Raw genomic sequence first — 26558 nt, 5'->3', positions numbered from 1 at the left:
GTTTAATGTTATTTAAGTTGAAATTACAAATAAAAATTTAATGTAGCAACTTTTGTCAGAGAGACAATTTTCTTATGCATTTCCATTTTGGATGAGACTATATTTTCTAAAAAAAAAAGATACATGTGTTGTTGGGGCACAGGAAAGACTGGATTATCAGCATGTGTGGTGTTTAAGACAACAGTTTTTTTGTTGTTTTTTTACAAGAAATGTCCTGAGAAACTGACTTATGCATGTAAGCTTTAGCAAACCACTACTACAAGGGGTACTACTAGAAATCATACAATAAAGATTGATGAATGTCTTATCATGCATACAATTATTATATAAAAATACACATTATATCTCTGACTTGGTTAAAGCAAAGGTTTTGCGAAGCATCACCACCTAGAGGGAAAGTCAGGTAAAACACCGCTTTTTGCTCATGCTTTTTGATACCACTGGAAATCCTTTAAACTACTTTAGTTTGTAAATATCATACTGTAAATGTGATTGTTGTTTGGTTTATAACTAACTTATTTTCATCATTACAGTATGTGAAAATAATGTGGATAGGGCTAGTAAAAACATTGCTTTAAGCTGTATGAACCTCATGCTGTAGAGTACAACCTGGTTCAGTACATTACTATTCTCAATCAATACTTGTATAAGTGGTTCTATACATTATCATAGATATGGTAAATCTGGCACTAAATACCTTTAACTGCTGTAAGGCTCCTAGTGTACTTTGGTATTGATAAAATTCACACTTTTCCTTCATTTGGAACTGATAGCAATTACACTTTAACCATTAAATAAACATTTCCTTGAATCCATCTAACAACTGTAAAGATAAGAACTACTTCTATACTTTACAGCCAAGTGACCTTCAGTCTGCTTAATCTGTCTGCATGGTTATCCGCCAATGATATATGACATACTTCGACGGTATTCTTACGAAACACCTGTTTCCGTCTGCTTTCTTGTTAGACACACCTGTGCCACACGGACCAGGTGACCACAAACTTGGAGGGACTGTTAAAAGGCCAGTGTCCGCCATTGTTGCGTGTTACTGATCGATATTTTAGGTTTTGGGAATATCCCTACAGACATGTGAACATTTAAGCTGGAGCTCCATGCAGGGTGTGCTTTGATTCCAGAAGTCCGGTGCATGTGAAATGGAGAAGATTTGTGGCAAAAGGAAGGAAATTACAGGTTTAAAGTTTGTTTCAGCACTATATCTGCTTATTTGTCTCAGAGCCTCATCATGTGATGAATGGCTTCTTGATGCCTCAGTTCACCCCATGGTAAGATTCTTAAGATTTGTTCATATGTAGTCTGGACCAGTATTGATTTTTTCTCTCCCAATTTACTTGAACTAATGTCTGAAATATTGTAATTGTAGACAGCCAGAAGTGGCTCCAAACAGTGTACGGATGACATTTGCCAAAGTGAGTAGGACATCTGCCAAGTTTTTGTAATCAATTTACAACTTATTTGCTACTTTCACTTCGGTTTCTGCTTACTTATTGGTTTACAAACATTTACAATCTTCCTGTCCAGACGTTGTGTGTCAGCTCGCAGCACCTTATTCAACCTGGATTGGATCTCATAATATAACCATGAGCTGGGAGTCCCTGAATCAGTCTGATGTGGTGTATATTCTTCAGTGGACCGGTCCTAGACTGTCTGGGATTTGGGCACAAGCAGAGGTACTGAATGATTTTAAGTTTATATTTGTAATATTGATGACTAATAATTATTTGTTGCATTTGTACATCATACATTATTATTGTGTGAAATACAGCATCATGCATTTGGATACAAAGAATATTCAGGTTATATTTAATTTTAAAAATCAAAAGGAGGAAAAACATATTTTTGCATCTAGAAAATAAAGGGTATTTTATGACCATTAGGATATTTTGCATTGTGACATTATTTTAATGACAATTTATGCCAAATCTGCTCTTACTCTTTTTATAAACAACAATTAACATGCTTTTTTTAATCACTAAAATGAGCTTAAATTCAATTCAGTATAAAAATACTAATGTGATGTATACATTTTTTTTATTTTATTTTTTTTATTTTTATATGCACAACTGTAAAATAAAATGGTTTGGTCTCAGACAGATTTGTATAATAACACTTATGCCCACTAAGTCTACACTATAAACAAAAGTTGCTGCCTTAAATTTTTAAGTACAATCAACTCAGATGTTTATGTCATTTCAACTTAAATTACATTAAACTGACTTAAAATATTGTTGAATCTTGTATAACTTATAAAAAAAGTTGAAAATTGCTTAACTTATTTTGATGAGTTAAAACAATGTAAAAACATGTTGTCATAACTTATTGATCAAAACTTGGCATGAAATATCAACTGTATATTTCTTTACAGTTTGTTTGCATAAGATTAATCATTTTGGCAATGCTTTGTTTTTTTCCTCATAGAATGTTACAGAATCAACATACACTGTGAAACAGTTGGAACCTTTTACCTACTATAAGTTCAGGGTTTGGGCCGTGATAGCAGAAGTACACGCGTGTTCTCCAGCGAGCCCTTGGTACCAAACAAAAGCTTTTGGACGTAGGTTAAATCAACAATTGATCAACAGTCTTTTTGCATTACATCAAATCAAATGTTGGAAGCTGTTTAAAATGTTTGTCTTCCAAAAGTGCCCTCCAGCCCATCCATTGAGAGTATTGAGAGCGTATCTGGACAGAGTGTGGAGGTTCGCTGGTCTCTACCTGAAAAACCAGGAGGACCCATCTTGGGCTTCAACCTCAATCTCACATCCAATGAACACGTCATCAGTGTCGCAACAGGAGGAAATGTATTCTTCTACACAATCTACCCAACGATCCATAACACTACATATCGGTAGTGTGCATACACAGTCACCATCTTTTTATAATTATGCATTTTAAACTTGAATGCAATGCAATATAAAATGCATTTAAAGGGTTAGTTCACCCAACCATGTGAATTCTGTTATTAATTACTCACCCTCTTGTCGTTCCAAACCCATAAGACTTCGGTTCAAAGTAATATTGAAACGCGCGTTTGTGTGTCAACTCAACTGTGAACTCATGTCAACTGTTGTGTTGACTTGAGAGCAGATGTTGTTGTGTGAACGCACTAACAATTTGTAAATTATGTTGTGTTTTTTTTTCTTTCGCAAATAAAGCACTTGTGTCACTTCATACAATTTTGGTTAAACCACTGGAGTCACATTACTTTAATGAAGTCTTGCTACCTTTCTGGGGCTTGGAAGTGGTACCCAACTAACACATTTACGTTGTGTCTGTGGCACGTTGCATTTCTGCTATGGCAACGTCGCTGTCTACGTGCTCGGCTGCTTGCAACATTGTAACAACGTAGAATTGTAAGACGTCGCGCACGAAATTCAGCAAATGAGAGATGACGTTCTGACAATTTTTTAGCATATTTTTTTTTATGCTAGATAGGCCTATAGATATTGCTCATTTTGCATTTTATGTTTTGAGGTTAATTTTTAATTAGTCAGATGTTAGATAAGTATATGTATACTTTTTAAATATTGTTGATCCTTATTATTATTTAATGGGGCTATCAGTAAATCAGCCTAATTATAATCAACACCTCCAAGTGTAGTTACACTTTGAAGAGTAAAAATGACAAAAGTTTCCTCTTCCAAAAGTCATACATTTGTAAAAAAAGAAAGAAAAAAAAGAAATAAGCGAATATACAAATTTACACAACACAATGAGCCCAATGGGCGGTTGAAATTTAAAAGGCTGATTTTCGCGCTTCAGCACAGTGACGAGTACATATGTGGTCCAGCGGTTGTCAAAACACCATAGGCACATTCATATCTATGAGGCACATTAAGCAATGGCCCTGAACGGTGGTTTAATGTCAACATTGTGACAACGTTGTAACAACCTTCACCACACAACGTAGTTATAGCCAACTTTTAAGCCATGTTATTAAATATTGTTAGAAGGTTGGGTACGTTGTGACAATGTTCTGTGTTTGCTGGGTAGTTGCGTAGTCAACGGAGGGACAGAATGAAAGCTCTCAGATTTCAATATCTTCATTCGTGTTCTGAAGATAAACGAATGTCTTACGGGTTCGGAACAACATGAGGGTGAGAATTTTTGGGTGAACTATCCCTTTAGGTAGACCTATACATTTTTACATTTCTATGCACCCTTTGGATTCCAAACCATGGGCTTGGTATTACTTGCACTATGTAGTTTGATTTTATTATTTTTTGTTGAAATAAAATCATGCTTGTACTTACTGTGTCTTACACAGGATCTCAGTAGCTGCTGTAAATCAAGAGGGCCAGGGTTCAGTTGCAGAAGGCACCATAACAACACCAGCACACGTTGGTTAGTTTAAGCTCACAGTGAAACTTTCCTGCAAAGATGACCCCAATTGTGCCAAGTATAGGATGCTTTCTTGGATTTAAAAAAAAGTTCCTGGAGTAACATTCCTTTTGCTAAAACTGTAAATTAATAATAAATGTTATATTCTATGTTTTCTAATATATATCTATACTTCTAATATTTAGTGATATTTTTATTTCTGCAATTTCTTGTATTATAGTCTACAATTTGGTGATTTAAAAAAAAAGACATTATAATAAAGTATTATTTCACTGTTAATATACATTACCGTTCAAAAGTTTGGGGACAGTACGTGTTTTGAAAGATATTAATACTTTTAATCAATAAATTTATCAAAAGTGACAGTAGAGACCATTTATAATGTTACAAAATTTCTGTTTCAAATACTTTTAAACTTTCTACTCAACAAAGGATTTTGAAAAATCCAGTTTCCACAAAAATATAAGACAACACAACTGTTTTCAAGATTGATAATAATAAGAAATGTCTCTTGAGCAGCAAATCAGTAGCATATTATTATATTATATTATTATATTGTATATTATTATTAGCATGATTGTGACACTGAAGACTGGAGTAATGATGCTGAAAATCAAGCTTTGCCATCACTGGAATAAATTACTTTTTAATATATATTGAAATAAAAAACATTTATTATTTAAAAATGTAGTAATATTTTACATTGTTAATTTTTACTGTATATTTGATCAAATAAATGCAGCCTTTGTGAGCATAAGAGACTTCTTTCTGCTATAATCATGTTTTTTGGACTCTTTGTGTTTCATCATCGTCATTCATTTGTTTTCACGAACACTATTTATGTTCAGTTGTGCACTCATCGATCACCATCATTATCACCTGTATGTTTGCTCGAGCATTTGAGAATTGTATTTTAATTTGAGCTCTGAACCTTCAACTTCGTGCACTTTATACAACACTAGTTGTGACACTTTCAAAAATATAAAAAAAATCTTACCAGACTCAAATTTTTTAAATACTGGCATCAACATTGAAAAAGCATATCAATTTCCTTTAAACCAAACTTAAAATCTGAAGATGTTAATCCAAGAACTACTTGGCGAAATCACGGAAAGCTTCATGCAGCCGAAATACTTCTACACTTCTGCTAATGTTTATCAATGCATTGTGTTTGCAATGACTTGAAATAAACAATCTCATCGCTTCATCTGTGATGCTTTTCAGAGCAGAATGAAGGCCGCTGGGTCTTTGCGTCCAGATGGAACTCTTTAAGGATGAGAGAAGAGGATGCAGATTTCTTCACTACAGCACTGTGTCTCTCAGATAGACTAATCTGGAGCAACATCACAGGTCCATTCCTCTGCATATCATTACATTTTTAACATCTCCACCATACAGGAGTGCCCATAGGAAAGAAAAATCACAAATGAGGGTACTTCAATATCTCAGTTGTTTCTCATAGTAAGAGGATACTGAGAAAGACCCAAGTAAACTAAAGTTTATCCCATTTTACAAATTTCCCAAGACCAAATTATCTGAGTTATACAGTAAACACAATATTTTTATACAGTAGCTCTATACTTTGTCAACAATTTCCTGCATGTTTATTTATTGTAATGATTTAAGAGGAACATTTGATACAAAGTTGATTTTTAAAGGGATAGTTCACCCAAAAAGGAAAATTCTGTCAGTATTTACTCCCCCTCATGTTGTCCCAACCCCGTAACACCTTCGTTCATCTTCGGAACACAAATTAAGATATTTTTGATGAAATCTGAGTGCTGGATCACTCCTCCATAGTCCATAGGCTTCTTCGGGGATTGAAACTTGCCAGCCCCGAAAAGTTATTAAAGACATCGTTAAAATAGTCCAAATTGGCTCAATCTTAAGTTTACCAAACGAGAAGAATACTTTTTGTGCGAAAAAAAAAAATTACGACTTTGTTTCAACTATTCATTTCCTTCTCTGTGGGCCTCGAGTCAGTTCACTTGTATAATAGCGTAAGCTTCTGTTGTTGTACGTCACACGCATCACACACATGACCAGTGTCGGCCATAGTGAGCCTACTTGTGACGTAGCTCTACGCAATTACACGAAGTTAACTGACTAGAGGCCCATAGAGAAGGAAAGGAATAGTTGGAATAAAGTCGTTATTTTTGTTAGTTTTTGCGCACAAAAAGTATTCTCGTTGCTTGATAAACTTAAGATTGAGCCACTGTAGTCACTTGGACTATTTTAACAATGTCTTTAATAACTTTTCGGGGCTGGCAAGTTTCAATCCCTGAAGAAGCCTATGGACTATGGAGGAGTGATCCAGCTCTCAGATTTCATCAAAAATATCATAATTCGTGTTCCTAAGATGAACGAAGGTCTTACGGGTTTGGAACAACATGAGTGTGAGTAAATACTGACAGAATTTTCATTTTTGGGTGAACTATCCCTTTAAATTTAAAGTAGCTTTGAAATAGCAACTTTTAAGCAATAAGAATTTTCTTTAGATGTAGATGGTCCTTTCTTTCTTTCTGTTTTTTTACAGGGGTGGCAGTACACTACAGTTCCAAGCATGTCTACTTCTCTGAAGGGGCTCATATCTGGTCGAAAGGGGCTGGAAATTTGACTGACCACTCAGATCTCAAACTTCTGCACTCTGCCCCGCTGGAGGTCACAGCTCTGACTGTAGACTGGCTTTATCAGAGGATTTACTATGTTTCCAGTGGAAGGGTGTGTATTTATCGTTAATTAGGGAATAGAGGATGATTTAGACAAATTTAAATTGTACTTTCAAATCATTTGTTTTTGTACCAAATAATTAATATCAGCACATTAAAAACAATATTTAAATATTCTGGAACTCCTTGCCCTAAATTCCATTGTAATTACATTAATGTAAACAATTTACCATGTTTCTAGTTTTAGGGTGCATTTACCTTGATTAGGGACTAAAATGTAAATTTAAAGATGAAAAAAATATATGTTTTTGTACTGAATAATTAATATGAGCACTTAAAAAACAATATTTAAATGTTCTGGAACACCCTACCCCATAGACTCCCATTATGCATTACAATTTGCACATTGTGGGCCCTATTTTAACGATCTAAAACGCAAGTGTCAAGCGCAAAGCTCAAGTAACTTTGTGGGCGGATGCCGGCGCTGTTGCTATTTAACCGGCGGGATAAAGTGACTCTTGCGCTAGACGCAAATCTAAAAGGAGTTGGTCTGAAGTAGCTTCATTATTCATAGGTGTGGTTTGGGCGTAACGGGAAACAAACCAATAAGAGCTTTATATCACATTCCCTTAATGAGCATGATGAACGAGTTTGTTCCATGGCGCAATTGTAAGCTGCTCATCCCGAATAAGGGGAGTGGCGGTACTTGCAGCGTCCACCGTGTTTTCCTCATGACGTTCTGGGGACGAGAAACACATGTGTTGCATTAGCAATCAGCAAAAATTATAAAGGTATCATGCATTTGTTGTTTGGGAGGGCTTTTCTGGTTGTTACTGCTGAGTTCCTTGCCGAGGCTGCCGTGCCGGGACGTGGGTTGGAGATTGTTGTGCGACGCGTGCGACTCGACTGGGAGGGACAGTTTGCTGTTTTCCCCTCTTAAAGTTTGGCGGCCGCCGTTGAGTTTCTCGAACGCGGTAACCCACGTCCGCTAGCGGTTTTTAGGTTTTTTTCTGGTCAGTGGCGCAATTGTTTTCTGGAACTGCAAAATAGCACAATGGATTGTTTGCGCCGAAACACGTATCCTTTTGCGCAGGACCGCCCAGGGAGCGCAAGTTCATTCCCTAGTTTGCCGGCGTGCGTCTGTGGAGGGGAAAAGTCCGCTTTGCACGGGTGCAAAATACGAATGATACATGCGTCGGTGTACAAAGTCAATTGCGCTGGGGGCAAGATAGGGCCCTATTTACCTTTAACCTGTTAACCTTCAAGGCCACTTTTGAAAAATCCCCAGAAATGGCATACCCAAACTTAAACAGATACAGTTCATGAACCCTTTGCACTAAAAGCACAAGTATGATCTCATCTGAAAGCTGACACCTAGTAGTTTATTGTAAATGTAGAATTAATTATTGTCATAATGAAAAAAAATGTTTAAATAGCTTCAAAGTTTTGTAAAGTTATTAGAAATTTATTTTTATGAAACATCTTCATAAAAATAAAATTGAAGTTGGCCCTGGAGCAATCTAGAAATGCACTGCAGCTCAAGCCATATGTGACCATTTTATATTTAAAATCTGAAAATGATAAGTCTAAAACTCTGTATTTAGTTAAATGTTTTTCAAGATCATGTCAAATTACTTTATTTTGATTAGACTCTAAAATGCAAACTGATGTTTAGTCATCTTCTGAGTCATCTATTCAGTCTATTGTCTCTATTATTTTGTGGTGTAAACGAGCCCCATTCAGAGTCAGTCTCTCCCTGCACACATTTACACCTCTCCAGACTGGTTATGGCTCTAAATATGCATTTCTTTTGTCTGCATTATAGCTACTAACGACTGGCTATTCATAGGGTTTCAAACCCTAATTAATTTTATCAAAGTTCTCACTAAATATTTGAAACTGGTATCAAATATACTGAAACATTTCAGTAAGCATTCCTATTTAGAAAAAAATCCTAAATCAATAACTGCTGGTGGCAGGTGCACCTGGGCTAGCTAGCATGTTAGCTTAGCACACCATCAATACACGACCATTTATGAGATTAAAACCATGTTTGTGCTCCAAACTTACTTTATAACGCAAGTCGAGTGTTTTAAATAATCTTATGTGATCTAATTTGGCTTCAGATAAAAAAAAATCCGACAGAAAATGTATTATTTATAGTGTTCTACACGATGATGAAATCTATATCGATTAGCATTACATTATAAATATAATCTATTATTATGAAATACCTGACATGGCTTGAAGAACACAGGTAACTCAAATATCATTGCAATCATGTTTATTGTCTTCAAAACATCTTTATCTGCATGTTACAGCGATCTCTGTCAGCTACTTTCTGTATCGAGGTGACGTCTGGATTGTCACATGACTATGGGTCTTCTTCGTGATCCATATATGGACTATTAGTGTGCATATAGCGCCCTCAGGCTATTGGTATGAATTGAAAACACAGCACATCTCAGTAAGAAGCGATCATAATGATTACATCGACGCATTTGGGTATAAATTCAATAAATATTATTCCTGTCTATAGAAATATGATGTGAATCAATGCGAATATATCCATATTTCTCCAAGTCTGCACATTTTTGAGCTAAAGCCCTGAGGGACGTTGTTTTGTGAATCACTGTCATGACGACAGCACGGAGTGTTTTTTATGAATGGACCAGCTGACGCTCATAATTCATATTAAAGGTATCGACTCATTTTTTCATTTCATAACTCCTGACACAAATTAAGACATAACTGTCACTATAAGTTTCTCAGAATACAATAGTGGTCAAATACTGAATCTTGAGTCTTATATCTTTTTAATGATGTATAGTTTATCAAGGTATAACATTAAATCTGATAGTAAATTTGAACTAAATAAAAAAAAAAACGCCTCAGTGCGCCGACGCTCTGGCAACGGTTAACAGGCAGCTAAAATGACAATTAATAAAATAGCTGCTAAAATGACAATTTAGACAACTTTAAAGATTAAATATCATATTAATTATATTTTTTGTACAAAACCCCCCTAATATAAGCATATATAAATTTGACTTGTGTTTAAAAACTGAAGAGCAATTCTAAATGTAACAGATGCCATACAGAGAGATGAATTAGTTTGAAATTGGAAATTTTATTTAAATACTGTCATCGTACTTTATTTCCCACAAAAATAAAATGCAGGTCTACTATTGTGGATTAGATGACTGTTCCTTTCCAGTGGATATAAATCTCAACCTTTCCAGTGACATTGTGAATATAATTGCAGATCCGTATAATGGGTGAGAATCATAAACATTATTAAATACTGTTCGGTTAAGCTTGAATGTAAAGCAATGTCTCTGCTTAATATAAAGCTATAAAACATTGTATAAACCCTCTGCATTACAGAATTTTTTTAACATATCCAATTAGAGACAAGATTTTAGTTTATTATTTTGCTGGTTTTATAGGAATCGTTCACCCAAAAATTAAAATTGTCATAATTTACTCACCCTCAGGTTGTTCCAAGCCTGTATGAAATTATTTCTTCTGTTGAACACAAAAGAAGATATTTTGAAGAATGTCGGTAACCAAACTCACGTAATATTTTTTTTCCATACAGTGGAAGTCAATGGGGCCCATCAACTGTTTGGTTACCCATTTTATTCAAAATGTCTTATTTTGTGTTCAAAAGAAAAAAGAAACTCATACAGGTTTGGAAAAACTTGAGAGTAAATAAATGATGGCAGAATTTTCATTTTTCGGTGAACTATCCCTTTAAGCAAAGAGTAATTTAATAAAATTTAAAAATTGTATTGTCAGGTGGCTGTTCTTGTTGATGAGCAGTGGAATATATCGTCGGCCTCTTCCAGACGCCTCTAGCCAACAACATGAGATAAGTCACATCGTAAAAACACATTCGGTCTCCAACTTTGTGGTCAGCTTCCCCAATAAGAGACTGGTTTATCACGATAAAAGTGATCAAACGCTCAACGCCACATCTATGGATGGATTATTTCCCATTACGCTGTACAAAAACATTAACTTTGAAGCAAACAGCATTGTTTATGAGGATGATTTCTTCATGCTCACCAATGGATATGCCCTTTATAAACAAGTTGGCCAGAGTCAAGTGGCCACCTTTAATGAATTCACTATGGACTGTGATGTCATCCATAGTCAAAATGATGGATTTGGGAATCTCTGTGATCTTAGCGCATCTGCACAACCTTATCCTGTGCCAAGAAAGCCAAGACATCTACAAGTCCTGTTTGGATCAGATAAAGCCAATGTCTATTGGGACAAACCTGAAAATATGATTGGAGCAAGTGAGTGATACCAAGTTAATACCACTACTGGGTTTTTTATTAGTAGGTGACTATTTTTTAAATATTTTTTATTCATTCATTAAAACCAGGTTTAATGGTTTAGATTTAATTTTGCTAAACCTACAATTGCTGTTGTCCATTAAATAAATTCAGTTTTGTTCCACACAGGTCCATCTGCCTGGCAAAATTGGACTTATGCTATAAACTGCTCTATGAATGGTTTGGTCGTGATGAGATTTAGTGGAAAAACTGGCACACATGTAACCGTCCCAGATCTGCAGAGCTCACAGCAGTACAGCATCACAGTCAGGGCTTGTTCTCCTGCTGGATGCTCCAGATCAGTCTCATATGAAGGAACAACTCTTCAGCCTGGTGATTATATTGATGCACTTTATCATTTACTTTAATGTTTTTAAAATGGCCACTATATAATAGTCATCTTTTTTTCAGCCGATGAGCTCCCATATATTGCTGCTGCAAGTGATGATGCAATATGGAAGCAAGATTTGGAGAGCATTGAATTAATGGAACCAATAGTGTCTTATATTGGAGATGTGAAAGGTAAGAAACCAGAAATATTATATATAGACCATAACAGTGGACCCAAAATGTATTTGGACTCTTTTGAACAACTAAGTCACTGTTAAAAAAAATATATTTTCACTGCATTAGATACAAAATATCAAACTATGTGGCACCTGTAAATAAATGATGCTAGATCACCTCTCAGATCTAACTTCACTTTCTGAGGCACTTGTTACAATAATTTTTTTAACCTGTTGGTCCCACACAAGTGTCCTAGCAGAATAACCACAGATGTGTAGTTCATTATATTAACCATAAACGTTCCATAAACAGTGTTTGGGGTAACACATTACACATTCAGTAATGCAAGTTACCTTATCAGATTACTTTTATTCAAGTAACTAAAGTAACTCATTACTTTTAAATTTACAAAAATATATCTGAGTTACTGATGATGTAGAGGAGGAAGCAGGATCCACGTGCAGCAGCGTTTTTATTAAATAAACTTGAACTAGACAAAGACTCTGACTTAGGAACAGGACTTGTGAACAGAAAAGTAAACATACAACATAACATCAAGAACTCACAAAGACTGAACTAGACACAGGGCTTAAATACACAGGCAAACAAGCTAAACAAGATAACAAGGGGGCGTGGCTAATCTAAAACACTTTGGGAGAATAGTTAGACATGACGAGAAACTACCAAACATAGAAAAAGACAGGGGAACACATAAAGGAAACATGACAGAACCCACACCGTGACATAGCCCCCCACCCCCCCCCCTCCTCCTGACGCCCATCAAAACAAAAAACACAATAGTTCAGGAGGGTGGTGGAGCGGAGGCAATCTTGGCGGAAGGATGGAAGACCAGGCCCGTGCAGGGGAACGGGACCAGGACATTGCTATGGCGGGCCTGGGCCGGGAAGCGTGGGCGGACCTGGACCGTGGAGCGTAGGGGGACCAGGCTGTCCAGTGGACGTGACGTGAACAGTCTCTGGCTCGGCAGGCACGACATGAACCGTCTCTGGCTCAGTAGGCACGATCTGAACAGCTTCTTGTGTGGCAGGCATGACGTGAACAGTCTCTTGTGCGGCAGGCACGACGTTAACAGTCTCTTGTGTGGCAGGCACGACGTGAACAGTCTCTTGTGCGGCATGCACGACGTGAACAGTCTCTTGTGCGGCAGGCACGACGGGAACAGTCTCTTGTGCGGCAGGCACGATGTGAACAGTCTCTGCCTCGGTGGCCATGAAGTGATGCGTAGGCTCGGCAGGACTGATGTGAAGTTCAGGCTCGGCAGGACGGACGTGAAGAGGTTCGGCAGGGCTGACGTGGAGCGCAGGCTCGGCAGGACTGACGTGGAGCGCAGGCTCGGCAGGGCTGACGTGGAGATCAGGCGAATCAGGCGTGATGTGAAGATCAGGCGAATCAGGCATGCCGCGAAGAGACTCAGACTTGGCAGGTACTGTGGGGTTGCGGGGCTCCTCGTCCACCAAAGCCATAGTAAAAGTTGAGTCGGCCAGCAAAAGAGCATGGACAATATATTTTTCAAAACTCCAGCTAGGATGATGAAGTGGCATAAGAGAGTTGAGCGGCTCGGATAGCCCTCTAAGGAAAAATATCATTAGGCACACCTCATCAAAACATGTCAAATGTGCCAGTTCAATAAAGTCCACGATGTAATGGGCCTGTCTCCCTAACAGAGAGGCATAATCTGTGCTGCTGGATCCATGTTTGGTGAGTTCTTCTCTGATGATGCAGAGGAGGAAAGAGGAAGCAGGATCCACGTGCCGCAGTGTTTTTATTAAATAAACTTGACCTAGACAAAGACTCTGACTCTGACTTCGGAACAGGACTCGTGAACAGAATAATAAACATACAACATAACAATATCAAGAACTCACAAAGACTGAACTAGACACAGGGCTTAAATACACAGGCAAACAAGCTAAACAAGATAACAAGGGGGCGTGGCTAATCTAAAACACCTGGGGAGACTAGTTAGACATGACGGGGAACTACCAAACATGGAAAAAGACTGGGGAACACAGACAGGAAACATGACAGAACCCATACCGTGACAGTTACTTTTACAAATAAGTAACTCAAGTTCAACCATGTAAATAAGCAAATATGACCTTAAAAAGTAAATACTGCTGAACTTTCTTCTCCTACATCTTATTCTTCTGCAATCCAGATCAGCCTCACAACTAAAAATTTTGTTTGTGTTTACAATGAAACAATCAAAAGTAGTTTTTTTGTGATTCAATGTAATTTTCTTTTTGTTTTTATTTATTTGCTGTGGGTCAGATGAGGGGCTATGGAGACCCTAAAGGGACAAAAACTTTGAGATGGGAAGAAAACGTATCTTTTAAAGGTGCCATGTGTCATGTCCGGCAAAAAAATCTATTCATACTCCACATTCCATTCCAGATGGGGGCAGTATACCTCCAGAAATTGAGTTGGTCTACTCTAGAGTAACAAACGAGAAACGTCATAGTCTCTATGCTCCGCCCCTACCTTCACAACGACTCTAGAGCCATAGCCGAAGCCAAATGTTCTGCCTCTCAGATCCCAAAATCAGCTGGCCAGTCGATCGCCACTGCATAACTTCACCATCACTTTACCTAACATTGTCAAAAATGTTGTAGTTGTACTTTAGTTAAAAATTATGAAGCATTCTTAGCTGCACATATACAATTGAAATTAGGGACAACATCTATTTAGAGTGTTACGTATGCTGGCCGCCTGATGCTAATTTAGCAGCATATATCAAGTTTGATTTTCATTAGCAATACCTCTTCTAGCTAAGTTATCATTAGTCAACAAAAAACATTCGCTCTCATTACACCTTGCAATGTTTTCCGTTACGTTTCGTGCGTCCATATCTGGGTTCATTATCATCGAAGACATTTCAAGCTTCTTAGCTAATGTTACATTTTATTATCAGCTTGGTAGAGACGGGCTCTGGTAAATAACAGGTGAACACCTGATCGGATCTTTGGGTAGACTTTTATGGAACAGCCTTCGATACATTTCTATGTTATAATTCCCAAAAAAACTAAACAAACATGTAAAACAAGCTTCTAGCGAAATACTAACAGCATCTTCCTTACCAATCCAAAAGAAATGTTGCAAGTTCGGAGTCGAACCTCATTTCTTTCATTTCCATTAGTTGTTTCCAGCGATGGAAAGCAGTGCCAATGTTTATTCTGGTTCTGCTCCTTTTTTATCCGATTTTATTTGTGATTCCGAGCGCGGTTTATTCCCTGCAGCGGGTGGTTGTGGTGGTAGTAAGGGTCTCTTGCCAAGGGCTTCAGCCATTCTTCCGCTCTCTTCCCTGAACTGAAATGTAGTAGTGGGCTGTACTTTCCACACGACTGACATCAGGTTCAAGTACGCCCACAAGCCGTGCGACTTATTCGTGTATTGCAGTTTGGCTGGTGGTTATGTTGCCCGCATACCGCCTCCCATGGCCGAAACTGGTATTATGACACCTGTCGGGCCGGGGCTAGTAATTTAGCATGCTAATTCAGGTTGATATCTCAGCAGCACTATAAATTTTAATTTTTTTAATGACATCATCGCCCTTATTTCTTCTCATTCTTTTGATGCGTGTAGCTCATTTTTTGGATATTTTTACCTCAATTCTTACACATGGCACCTTTAATGCTTTTGCGTTCTCTCGCAAATGTTTTGTGTTCCTCCGAGAAACTTTGTCATTGATTGCAATACTTTTCAGTTCTTTGCGAGCGAACTCAAAGTTTCTCGGGTGAACTCAACACAAAACTTTACTGAGAGATTGCAAAAACATTGACAATTTTTTCTCTCATCTCATATTTTTTCCATCACCATGTCTCTTTAGGGGCTCCGTAGGGGTCTGACTGTTTAAAGGCACACTATGCAAGAATTTTACCTTAAAGGGATAGTTCACCCAAAAATGAAAATTCTGTCAGTATTTACTCACCCTCATGTTGTTCCAACCCCGTAAGACCTTCATTCATCTTCGGAACACGAATTAAGATATTTTTGATGAAATCTGAGGGCTGGATCACTCCTCCATACTCCTCCATAGGCTTCAAAAGGATTGAAACTTGCCGGCCTCGAAAAGTTATTAAAGACATCGTTAAAATAGTACAAGTGACTACAGTGGCTCAATCTTAAGTTTATAAAGCGACGAGAATACTTTTTGTGCGCCAAAACAAACAAAAATAACGTACTCGGTTACTAATGTCCCTCTAGAGAGGGAACGAGTACTGCGCAATATCTTACGCTATGGGGAAAACCTCTTTTCCACGAGATATTGAAGCCAAAAATTATCCTTAATTTTTAATCAGTGTAAAACGCTTTGCGACAGCATGCAGACATAGGCAAGGCAGCTTGCGTGCTTATTGGCTGACCTGTGGCAAAAGCAGCAGCCTATCGACAGAGGCCCTGCGAGACATGACACCCAGTGGGGCACTTCAGGCCAAAATACGTCACGTCCCGCCAGAATAGGCGTGGCCTTTGCCTATAAATACAGATCGGTAGGCTGATACAAACTGGTTTTCATCGCTGAAGCGAACCAAGCTGTAGTATGCACGGCAAGATAGGCAGTACTCGTTCCCTCTCTAGAGAGAACCGAGGTTATGTTAGTAACCGAGTATGTTCTGTTACGAGAGTATCTCTCGTACTGCGTAATATCTTATGCTATGGGGAACACAATGCAACATGCCGTGCATACTGGGATCCGACACTAAAGTCCCAAGGGCAGTAGCCAGGGGCCCATATAGTGCATAATCACCATAGACTCACAAAGAGTTGGTGGAAGAGAGGCTGCAAGCATCATTTCCCATGAAATAGCATCCTACAGGAGCTAGTTATGTTAACAGTGTTCCACACAGACAGGGTGAACTTGTTCATCCTGAACTGGGTAACAGTACGGGTTATTCAGCACCCATGGAGCTGTTCTCTCGATCAGTGTGCATAAGCAAGGACTCAGTATTCTGCGCCGGTGCAGCGGGACAGATAATACTGAATTCTAGACCGACAGCAGGTTAGCCTGTAAGGCGGGAACCTCTAGGTTATAAAACCTTATAAATGTAGACGGCGAGGCCCAGCCTGCCGCCATACAGATATCTTGCAAGGAGATCCTGCTAGACCACGCCCACGACGAGGCCATACCTCTCGTGGAGTGCGCTCTGACACCCAAAGGACACTGCAGGCCCTTAGAAGTGTAAGCCAGCACTATGGCATCAACTATCCATCTGGATAGGCTCTGTTTTGATGCGGCCAGTCCCTTGGAGCGTCCGCCAAACAAAACGAAGAGCTGCTCTGTCTGTCTGAAGACCGACGAGCGGGACACATAAGCTCTCAGTGCCCTGACAGGGCAGAGGAGACTCGCATCCTCCTCCTGATCACGAGCCGGGAGGGCGCACAGGGATATAACCTGGGCCCTGAACGGTGTGTTGAGAGATTTGGGCAGGTACCCGTGCCTTGGTTTGAGTATGACTTTCGAGTCATTAGACCCAAACTCCATGCATGGCGCGCTTACTGAAAGCGCTTGCAAGTCCCCTACATGCTTCACTGAAGCGAGAGCCATAAGGAATACCGTTTTGAGAGACAGATGTTTCATGTCTGACAAATGGATTGGCTCAAATGGGGCACCTTTCATGGCTTCCAAAACCGTAAAAAGGTCCCAAACAGGGACTGAGGGGGGTCTGGGAGGATTCAGCCTCCGAGCTCCCCTGAGGAATCGCACGACCAGGTCGTTTTTCCCCAGTGACTGGCCAGACGTTGGTTTTGCAAACGCCGTTATGGCCGCCACGTACACTTTGAGCGTGGATGGGGTCCTGCCCTTATCCAGCAGCTCCTGAAGGAAGGAGAGCACTTCCGTAACCCCGCAGTCTGCGGGTGAAAAGCCCTGAGCTTGACACCAGGCAGAGAATACTGACCACTTCGAGGAATAGAGCCATCTAGTACACGGGGTTCTAGCCTGCGTGATTGTATTTAACACTCCCTCTGGGAGGTTAGCGGGTACCCGTTGATGGCCCATGCATGTAGGGACCATAAATCCGGGCGAGGATGCCAAATCGAGCCCTTTGCCTGAGAGAGGAGGTCTCTCCTCAACGCTATCGGCCACGGGGCAGTGCTGGTGAGCCGCATCAAGACAAGGGAACCAGTTCTGGTTTGTCCAGAGCGGAGCCACGAGAAGCACTGGGCATCCGTTTTCCCTGATCCGTTCTAGCACCTGACGCAGGAGCTAGACGGGGGGAAAAGCATAGAAGGGGCAGCGGGGCCATACGTGGGCAAGCGCATCCCTGCTCTTGGAGAAAAAGTTCGGACAGTGAGCGTTTTCTTGGGACACGAACAAGTCCACCTGCGCTCTGCCGAAAGTGTCCCACAGTAGTTGGATCGTCTGCGGGTGCAGCGACCACTCCCCTGCTGGGACATTGTTTCTGGACAGACGGTCTGGTCCCAGATTCAGGCGACCAGGCACATGCGCTGCTTTCAGTGAAAGCAGGTTGTGCTGAGCCCAGACCAGGAGGCGTTTCGTCAGCCTGTAAAGGTTTCGGGACCTGACGCCACCCTGGTGATTTATGTATGCCACCACTAACATGTTGTCCGACCGGACTAAGACATGGCGGCCTTTTATCTGGGGACAAAAGCGCCGTAGCGCGTTGTCTACTGCTAGCATTTCTAGACTTCTGACCACTGGCCGAAGAACGGTCTGCCCTCGAGCAGCGCTCTCCATCCCGAGGTGGAGGCGTCCGTGGACACCACCGTCACACAAGAGGGAGTCCCCAGACTAACGCCTGACTGATACCAGTCGGCTATTTTCCAAGGTTCCAGAGCCGAGGCGCATTTCATGTTGACCCTGAGGCGAAACAGACCAGAGGTCCATGCCCGGGGTGGAACTCCCACTTTCAGCCATACCTGCAGTGGGCGCATCTGAAGCAAGCCCAGCTGGAGCACTTACGATGCCGAAGCCATAAGGCCCAGCATCTTCTGAAACCTTTTGAGCGGGACTATAGAGCCGCGGCGGAAGGATTTCGCGGCGCGCGTAATGTCCAGTTCTCGCTCTGGCGATAGACGTGCTGTCATAGAGAGCGAGTCCAGCACTGTTCCCATAAAAGAGATTTTCTGGCTGGGAAACAGCGAACTTTTCGCCCAATTGAATGTGAGACCCAGATTCTCGAGATGCTCGAGCAATGTGGTCCTGTGTTCTATGAGCTCTGAATGTGATCGAGCTAGAATCAGCCAATCGTCCAAGTAGTTCAACATTCGCATGCCCCGAAGTCTCAGGGGTGCGAGAGCCGCGTCCATGCACTTCGTAAATGTACGAGGTGCCAAAGACAGGCCGAACGGTAGGACTGTGTATTGATAAGCCTGGCCCTCGAAGGCGAATCTCAAGAATCGCTTGTGACGTGACGGTATTTGTATTTGGAAACAGGCGTCCTTCAGATCTATTGACATAAACCAGTCTCCTTGGCGCACTTGCTCGAGGATTTTCCCGGTTGTCAGCATTCTGAACTGGCGCTTCATAAGCACTCTGTTCAGCTGTCGCAGATCTAGAATGGGTCTGAGACCCCTGTCTTTCTTCGGTACCAGAAAACATCTGCGGTATAGCCCCCCTTCGCTCTGAGCCTGAGATAAAGGTTCTATGGCCCCTTTTCTCAGCAGTTTCGTTATTTCGGCTCGAAGTAGATGAGATACTTCGTTGTTCACCGAGATTTCGACTCGCGCCGTGTAACTGTGGGGACGTCTAGCGAACTGTAGCGAATAACCTCTCTTTATAGTGTTCAACACCCACTCTGATACCCCGGGCAGCTTTGCCCACGCATCTGCGTGAATAGCTAGGGGTAGAATGAAATCCGGGCTCTGGCCCGCGGCATTGCAGCGGTTGCAGAGCTCCGGTGTGCTGAGACATAAACACTGTGTTTACAACGTGCGAGGCGGGAGGCGCGCCGATCACGGCGGGCAGCCTGGTCAAGCTCAATTCTCTATGACCGGTTGTGGAGAGAAAGCGAGCGGGACAAACCCCGTGTGGATGAGCGTGTCTGTGAGGGAATGTGGGCGCGGGACAGGGGGCACATTCACTGCACTTATAACACCGTTGGCTTGTGCTGACTGAATGTGTGTCGGTTTCGTTTTTACAGAAACCGAGGGACACGCATTGTGTAGTGTTTGTGGGCACTGTGTTGTGGGCACTTTCACTACATTGTTTGCACAATCGACCTGAGTCAATTTTATTTGTGCTAGCCCTGCGCTGTGGCGGGCTGTGTCTGCGTGTGGGAATGGGCACTGGGACGTGGGCATTCTTACAACACTCATAACACCATCGGTCGTGGCCGGAACACCAGAAAATAGACTCTTTATTGGATTTATCTGGGTAGCTGTAAAAACGGCTTTAGTGTGCAGGCAAGCGGGCAAATGAACCGGCTTTTGACTGCTAAATACACTGGAACAGTCACATTGCATGGAACTGGACGATCGAAATGTTTTGGTGAAAATCCGGCCGCAGCGGGATTTGAACACCGTCGCTTTCCTAGAGAGGCCAGGAAGGCTTTGAGACCTCGGGCTTGATTTCGATCCTCGGCCGGGGCCCGCGCTGAGGGGGGCCGCATCCGGTAGAGCGAGGTCTCTGTTCTCGGGCCTCGGGCGGGTGGTGCAGGCTGCGGCTGGGAGCTCCGGGCAGGCGGCTGTTTAGAGCGACCTGTTGCGTAACTAGAGCGCTTCGGGAGGAAGTGCTTCATAGCCTGTGATGTCTTCTGAACCTCTTGGAATCTGTCCGCGAATTCTTTGACGGCAGATCCCAAAAGGCCAGTTGACGAAATGGGCCCATCGAGAAATACAGCGCGCTCCGCTTCAGTCATTTCAGACAGCGTCAACCACAGATGTCTCTCAGCCACGGTGAGAGAGGCCATGTTCCGCCCAATGGCCTGTGCAGCTGATTTCGTAGCGCGTAGAGCCAGGTCTGTAGCCCTCCGTAAATCCACAACGCTGATCGATTCAGCGCCTTCCTCGTCCATTTTTCGGAGAAGGTCGGCCTGGAAGATCTGCAGGATGGCCATTGTGTGTTGTGCTGACGCGGCTTCCCCGGTGGCGGTGTATGCGCGACCGTGCATGGATGACGTCACTCGGCAGGCTTTAGATGGTAGCGTTATCTGAACTCGCCGTCCAGCAGAGGGCGGGCAGAGATGGGAAGCTACCGCTGCTTCCACTGGGGGAAGAGAAAGGTATCCTCTGTCCTTCGCACCGTCCACAGTGGAGAATGCAGCAGAGGCAGAGGTACGCACCATGGCCGAGAGGGGGGCGTTCCAGGACCTCGCAACTTCTTTGTGAAGTTCGGGAAGAAAAGGGGCGGGTCTGGATTGTGACGGCGTGTGGTCCTTTTTGAGGAAGCATCCGTCCAGACGGTTGCGCGCGGGCTGCGCGGGCGCCTCCATGTCGAGCCCGAGGTTGCCGACGGCTTGAGAGAGCAGACGCATCAGCTCTGACTTGATGCCGGCCCGTTTCACAGCAGGCTCGTGGATAGCAGGGGGGAGGTCCACAGAGCTCGCCCAATCCTCACTATCTGATGCCAGGATAGAGCAGACCTCGGTTGTTTCGTCAACCTTGATGGCGGAAGCGGCGGCGGACGGCGGCCGCTGTCCGTCGGTGAGGGACTCGAGCGATGCCGGCGAAGCTGGCGGGCGAACCGGCGAGCTTTGGCGGGCAGGAGAAGGCTCGGGGCCGCGCTGTGCACGACGCTTTTTACGGCGCGGCGCTGCAGCGTGTTGAAGTGCAGGCTCTGAGAAAGATCTCGAGAGCGAGAGCCGCATGATCCTCACCCAGGCAGGAAACGCAGATGACATGGCGATCCTCTTCACTGAGTGTGGCTCGACACGAGTGGCTCACTGAGTGTGGCTCGACACTATGCATCTTGAGAAAGACGCAGCTCTATCAGGAGGGAGAGAAACAGTACCAAAAGTGTGTGTCGCAGCGGCGAACACACACACACACTTGAATGGAAAGGATATGACGCCGGAAAGCGTAGCAGGTACGCCGGCTCAGACGGCGCGGCTTCTCACTCCGGATCCAGCGATGCAGATGCTTCGCTGAAGAGATGAAAATCAGTTTGTATCAGCCTTCCGATCTGTATTTATAGGCCAAGGCTATGCCTATTCTGGCGGGACGTGACGTATATTGGCGCGAAATGCCCCATTGGGTGTCATGTCTCGCAGGGCCTCTGTCGATAGGCTGCTGCTTTTGCCACAGGTCAGCCAATAGGCACGCAAGCTGCCTTGCCTATGTCTGCATGCTGTCGCAAAGCGTTTTACATTGATTAAAAATTAAGGATAATTATCTCGTGGAAAAGAGGTTTTCCCCATAGCGTAAGATATTACGCAGTACGAGAGTTACTCTCGTAAAAGAACGACTTTATTTCAACTATACATTTCCTTCTCTGTTGGCCTCTAGTCAGTTAACTTAGTGTAATAGCGTAGAGCTACGTCACACGTAGGCTCACTATTGGCCGACGCTGGTCATGTGTTTGATGCGTGTGACGTACAACAACAGAAGCTCTACGCTTTTACACTAGTGAACAGCTTCGAGGCCCACGGAGAAGGACATGAATAGTTGAAATAAAGTCGTTATTTTTGTTTTTTTTGCGCACAAAAAGTATTCTCGTCGTTTGATCAACTTAATATTGAGCCACTGTAGTCACTTGGACAATTTTAACGATGTCTGTAATAACTTTTCGGGGCCTGCAAGTTCAATCCCTCAAGAAGCCTATGGAGGAGTGATCCAGATCTCAGATTTAATCAAAAATATCTTAATTCATGTTCCGAAGATGAACGAAGGTCTTACGGGGTTGGAACAACATGAGGGTGAGTAAATACTGACAGAATTTTCAATTTTGGGTGAACTAACCCTTTAATATAACAGCTTCAAAGTCATCTGGTGGTAAACATATTAGGGCGAATCATCCTGGTAGTAAAGCTTACGACAGTGCAAGTGTTCCACAGCGACTCTAGGAGCATAGTGTGCATAGTGTGCCTTTAAAGGAAATTGAAAATGGAAAGGAATGTTTGTAGTGTTTTATTGAGCTGTTTTCTGTTTCTTCAAAAACACTTAAAGTGACCCCACATTACCTATCCTACCTTACATAGCAAGTAGTCTACATTATGATAATTGATCTCATTTATAGCAATTCCATTTGGTAATCTGAAAAATGGTGTATCTGGGTGATCCAATCCAATTTTGCTTTGAAAAATTGATACAAAAGTAAGATGGATTACCTTATCCTGGTTAGAAATATGGGATTTCCAAATCCAGACAATTCCGATCCAGATAAAACTTTTTAACAACTGCGCCCTGGTGTGAAAGAGCCTTTACATTTGCCAAAAATAGTACTTTGTTGGGGTTTTTTAATTTTTGTTTTTTAAAATTATACAACAAACAAGGCGTGAGCCCAGCCCAGGTGAGAAACGCAATACGCAAATGCTTTAGGGAGTAACTCAATTTTGTAATGCAATTTTAAAAGTAACTTTCCCCAACACTATCCATAAAGTTTGACAACCAAAATGTTTCCAAGACCTTTTGCCTTCTTTTTGAACAATTAATTTAATGTTTCATATTTTGATACCTAACAAACATTTTGTGAAGTGTTCTTATTGATAAGTGTGCTTGTGATACACTTCGGTTCAAAAGTTTGGGGTCAGTAAATTTTAAGTCTTTTTTAATATAAAAAAATACAGTAACATTGTGAAATATTATAACAATTTAAAATAAATGTTTTCTATTTTAATATATTTAAAATGTAATTATGTAAAAAGTTGCTTAAAATAAAAATCTTTTGTAACATTATAAATGTCTTTACAGTCACTTTTGATCGATTTAATGCACCTTTGCGGAATAAAAGTATATAAAAAAGAGAAATCTTACCGACCTTAAGCTTTTCAACAGTAGAGTATTTATTTAAAATACATTCCACTTGTTTTAAAATATTTTAGTTATATAATGCAATTAAAAAAACTAAAGAACATCATTATGCATCCCATATTTCACAATGCAACTCCCTATAAAACAAGGTCAAAAGCATGTTCTTCTTTCATGAGCAGACATGGATTGGTATAGCTCCACAATCTACTGGACTAACAGTTCGGGCCACATTAACTGGATTGAACTGGGTAATAAATCTCTGAGTTTGATGACAATGCCATCACCCATGAATGCTGAAGCGCTGGCCTTTGACTGGCTGGGACAGTATCTATACTGGAGCTGCAACTCAAATCAGGTATGTTTTTAAATTCAGTCATGCTTGAATAAGTGAAATATTGAAGACATAACAAGCAGAAGCTACTAATCCTTTATTGATTTTATATGAACTAATTGTGAACCATCTTGCATCTCTTATCAGTTATGCCGAGGGTCTCCTACACCTGGTCATGGGGTTGAGATATTTCTTCAAGCAGAGCAGAAGATTCTCAGTTTGGTGATTGATTCATTGAATGCTGCCATCTACTGGACCACGGAAACATCAGTAGAAGGCTGTAGATTGGATGGAGAAGACTACCAACTCCTGGATAAACTGAGTGTGTTCTCAGGGAAAGAGGTGAGGACCTAATATACACTGCTTAATACATTACCGTTCAAAAGTTTGGGGTCTGTGAGATTTGTATTGTTTTTTTAGAAGACTATCATTCTTGCTGGGATATAGTGAAACTATATAATAGTAAACTAATGATATTGTGAAATATTTTTACAATTTTTAATGAACTGGTATCTATTTTTTTTTTAAAGTTATTTATTCCTTTGATGGCAAAATTGAATTTTTCAGCATCATCACTCTAGTCTTCAGTGTCACATGATCCTTCAGAAATCATTCTAATATGCTGATTTGCTGCTTAAAAAACATTTCTGATTATTATCAATGTTGAAAACAGTTGTGCTGCTTAATATTTCTGTGGAAACCATGAAACAGTTTCTTCTGGATTCTTTGATAAATAGAAAGTTCAGTTACACTTTATTTTAAGGTGTCTTTGTATATACTGAGTATTATTAATTAACTACATGTACTTACTATAGGGTTAGGATTAGGGTTTGGTTTGGTTTAGGGTTAGTTGTATGTAATTATGCATATTTTACTGTTATTACTTTAGTAACTACATGTAACATATGTAACAATGACACTGTAAAATATAGTGTTACCGAAAGTTCAAAAGAACAGCATTTAAAAAATAAAAAAAATTACTGTCTTTTTTGATCAATTTAATGTATACTTGCTGAATAAAAGTAATAATTTCTTCATATTTTTTATTAAAATCACACTGACCCCAAACTTTTGAACGGTTGTGTACCCATTTCACATACACTTGTAGACTCTTGAATCCAGCCTTAGCGAAAAGTTTTATTTCACAGAAGAAAATCTCTAAATTATAGGTCGCTGGTATCACTTTGAATGTGATTGAAGGTAATCTGTATTGGTTGGTACAGGACGGCTCCCTGTTGAATCTTTACAGGGTCAACATCAGTCTTCTCAGGTTGGTACATATACAATGTTGAACAGTTAGATCTCATTAATGAATTAATTGTTTAATGACCAATTTTTCTCACAATAATATTTTCTTATTGAATAAATGTAGTTTTTGAATGATTTGCATAAATTCATCCATTTGCTGTAACTTTAAAGGATGCAGTCTAAAGTGGTGGAATTTGCAAGATGGACCACATCTCAAATCTCAAATCATCAAGTGGGTTCCTACAGCGGACGACTTGTTTGGTTGGATGAGAACAAACAGCTCAGGATTCAGGAGTTGAACCAAAACAACAGTGTCCTTATGTCTTCCAGCAAAACACTGACAGCTTTTTCTGTTGTACAGCAAATGCTGAAACCTCTTCCAGGTCAGCACTGTGTTAACATATATGTCATATTGCTGTATGTGATAATCATAATCATTTTGTGTCTTTGTATTTGTATCCCAGATGGATTTGCGTCTCCTCCTTTAGTTATTCCACCTGCAGTTTCCAAAATCGTTATTGAAGGGAATGACACATTTTTTCATATACACTGGGAACCTAGCAGTGTTGACTACGGGACAGTGATTTATTGTGTAGTGTCTAAGGAACTTTGGAAAAATGTGGAACAGCTTCAAAATGTACTACACCGAATTTTTTTTATTATTGTAAACTAGATATTGTAAATCCACCCTAAGTACTTTAAAAGAAAACAATGTTTTATGTGACCATTTTTTTTGTGTAAAATGTATTGATGATGTATTTCCAACACATTTCTGCAGAAATACCCCACCAGATATTGTCACCCTGTTAATACATTTTCCGAAGCAGTTATAAATGTCACACGATTCAAACCAGGAGCCAAATTTAACATCACCATAACCCCCTTTTCATATTGGGGTAGAGGGGAATCAACACAAACAACTTTCATTACTCCAGGTAAGAATGCTGCATCATTGAATATATAGAAAAAAATATATAGAAAAAAATACATTGCATACCTTACATTTTAATGAAAATGTACTTTTTTGCTTTCTGTGTATTTTATTGTGCTATCTTATACAAAAAGGCCATTTTAAATGCACTGTGGTTGTCATCGCAGGTACTTCATTAGACACAGACATGACGTTGATTATTTTGATCATATCAGTCGGTGCTGGTTTTACACTGATTATTGTCATCGTCACAGCAGTCAGTAAGTACACAAATGACA

At 40.8% G+C, this 26558-nt stretch overlaps 1 protein-coding gene across 2 annotated transcripts in view; it reads left to right on the top strand.

The window, feature by feature from the left end:
* Positions 1 to 962: 962 nt before the first annotated feature.
* The window catches only part of ros1 (c-ros oncogene 1, receptor tyrosine kinase), a 29321-nt gene continuing 3725 nt past the window's right edge, over positions 963 to 26558 (top strand). Inside the window, exons 1-19 of one of the 2 annotated variants that reach the window (XM_077239121.1) lie at positions 963 to 1286; positions 1385 to 1430; positions 1543 to 1691; positions 2440 to 2575; positions 2665 to 2869; positions 4289 to 4365; positions 5587 to 5712; positions 6899 to 7083; positions 10212 to 10309; positions 10833 to 11338; positions 11507 to 11710; positions 11789 to 11899; positions 23950 to 24125; positions 24249 to 24443; positions 25325 to 25371; positions 25521 to 25732; positions 25814 to 25986; positions 26128 to 26284; positions 26448 to 26540. In XM_077239121.1, the coding sequence (XP_077095236.1) occupies positions 1158 to 1286; positions 1385 to 1430; positions 1543 to 1691; positions 2440 to 2575; positions 2665 to 2869; positions 4289 to 4365; positions 5587 to 5712; positions 6899 to 7083; positions 10212 to 10309; positions 10833 to 11338; positions 11507 to 11710; positions 11789 to 11899; positions 23950 to 24125; positions 24249 to 24443; positions 25325 to 25371; positions 25521 to 25732; positions 25814 to 25986; positions 26128 to 26284; positions 26448 to 26540 (3025 nt within the window). In that variant the 5' untranslated portion in view covers positions 963 to 1157. Of the gene's footprint in view, positions 1287 to 1384; positions 1431 to 1542; positions 1692 to 2439; positions 2576 to 2664; positions 2870 to 4288; positions 4366 to 5586; positions 5713 to 6898; positions 7084 to 10211; positions 10310 to 10832; positions 11339 to 11506; positions 11711 to 11788; positions 11900 to 23949; positions 24126 to 24248; positions 24444 to 25270; positions 25372 to 25520; positions 25733 to 25813; positions 25987 to 26127; positions 26285 to 26447; positions 26541 to 26558 lie in introns of both variants that reach the window. The other variant, XM_077239120.1, reaches the window with a different exon arrangement.

The sequence above is a fragment of the Siphateles boraxobius genome, unplaced genomic scaffold (assembly GCF_051911475.1).
Source record: "Siphateles boraxobius isolate OS27281-9 unplaced genomic scaffold, OSU_SipBor_1 22, whole genome shotgun sequence".
NCBI lineage: Eukaryota > Metazoa > Chordata > Actinopteri > Cypriniformes > Leuciscidae > Siphateles > Siphateles boraxobius.
The sequence above is the reverse complement of the archived record's forward strand: the minus strand, read 5'-3'. Positions and strand labels throughout refer to the sequence as shown.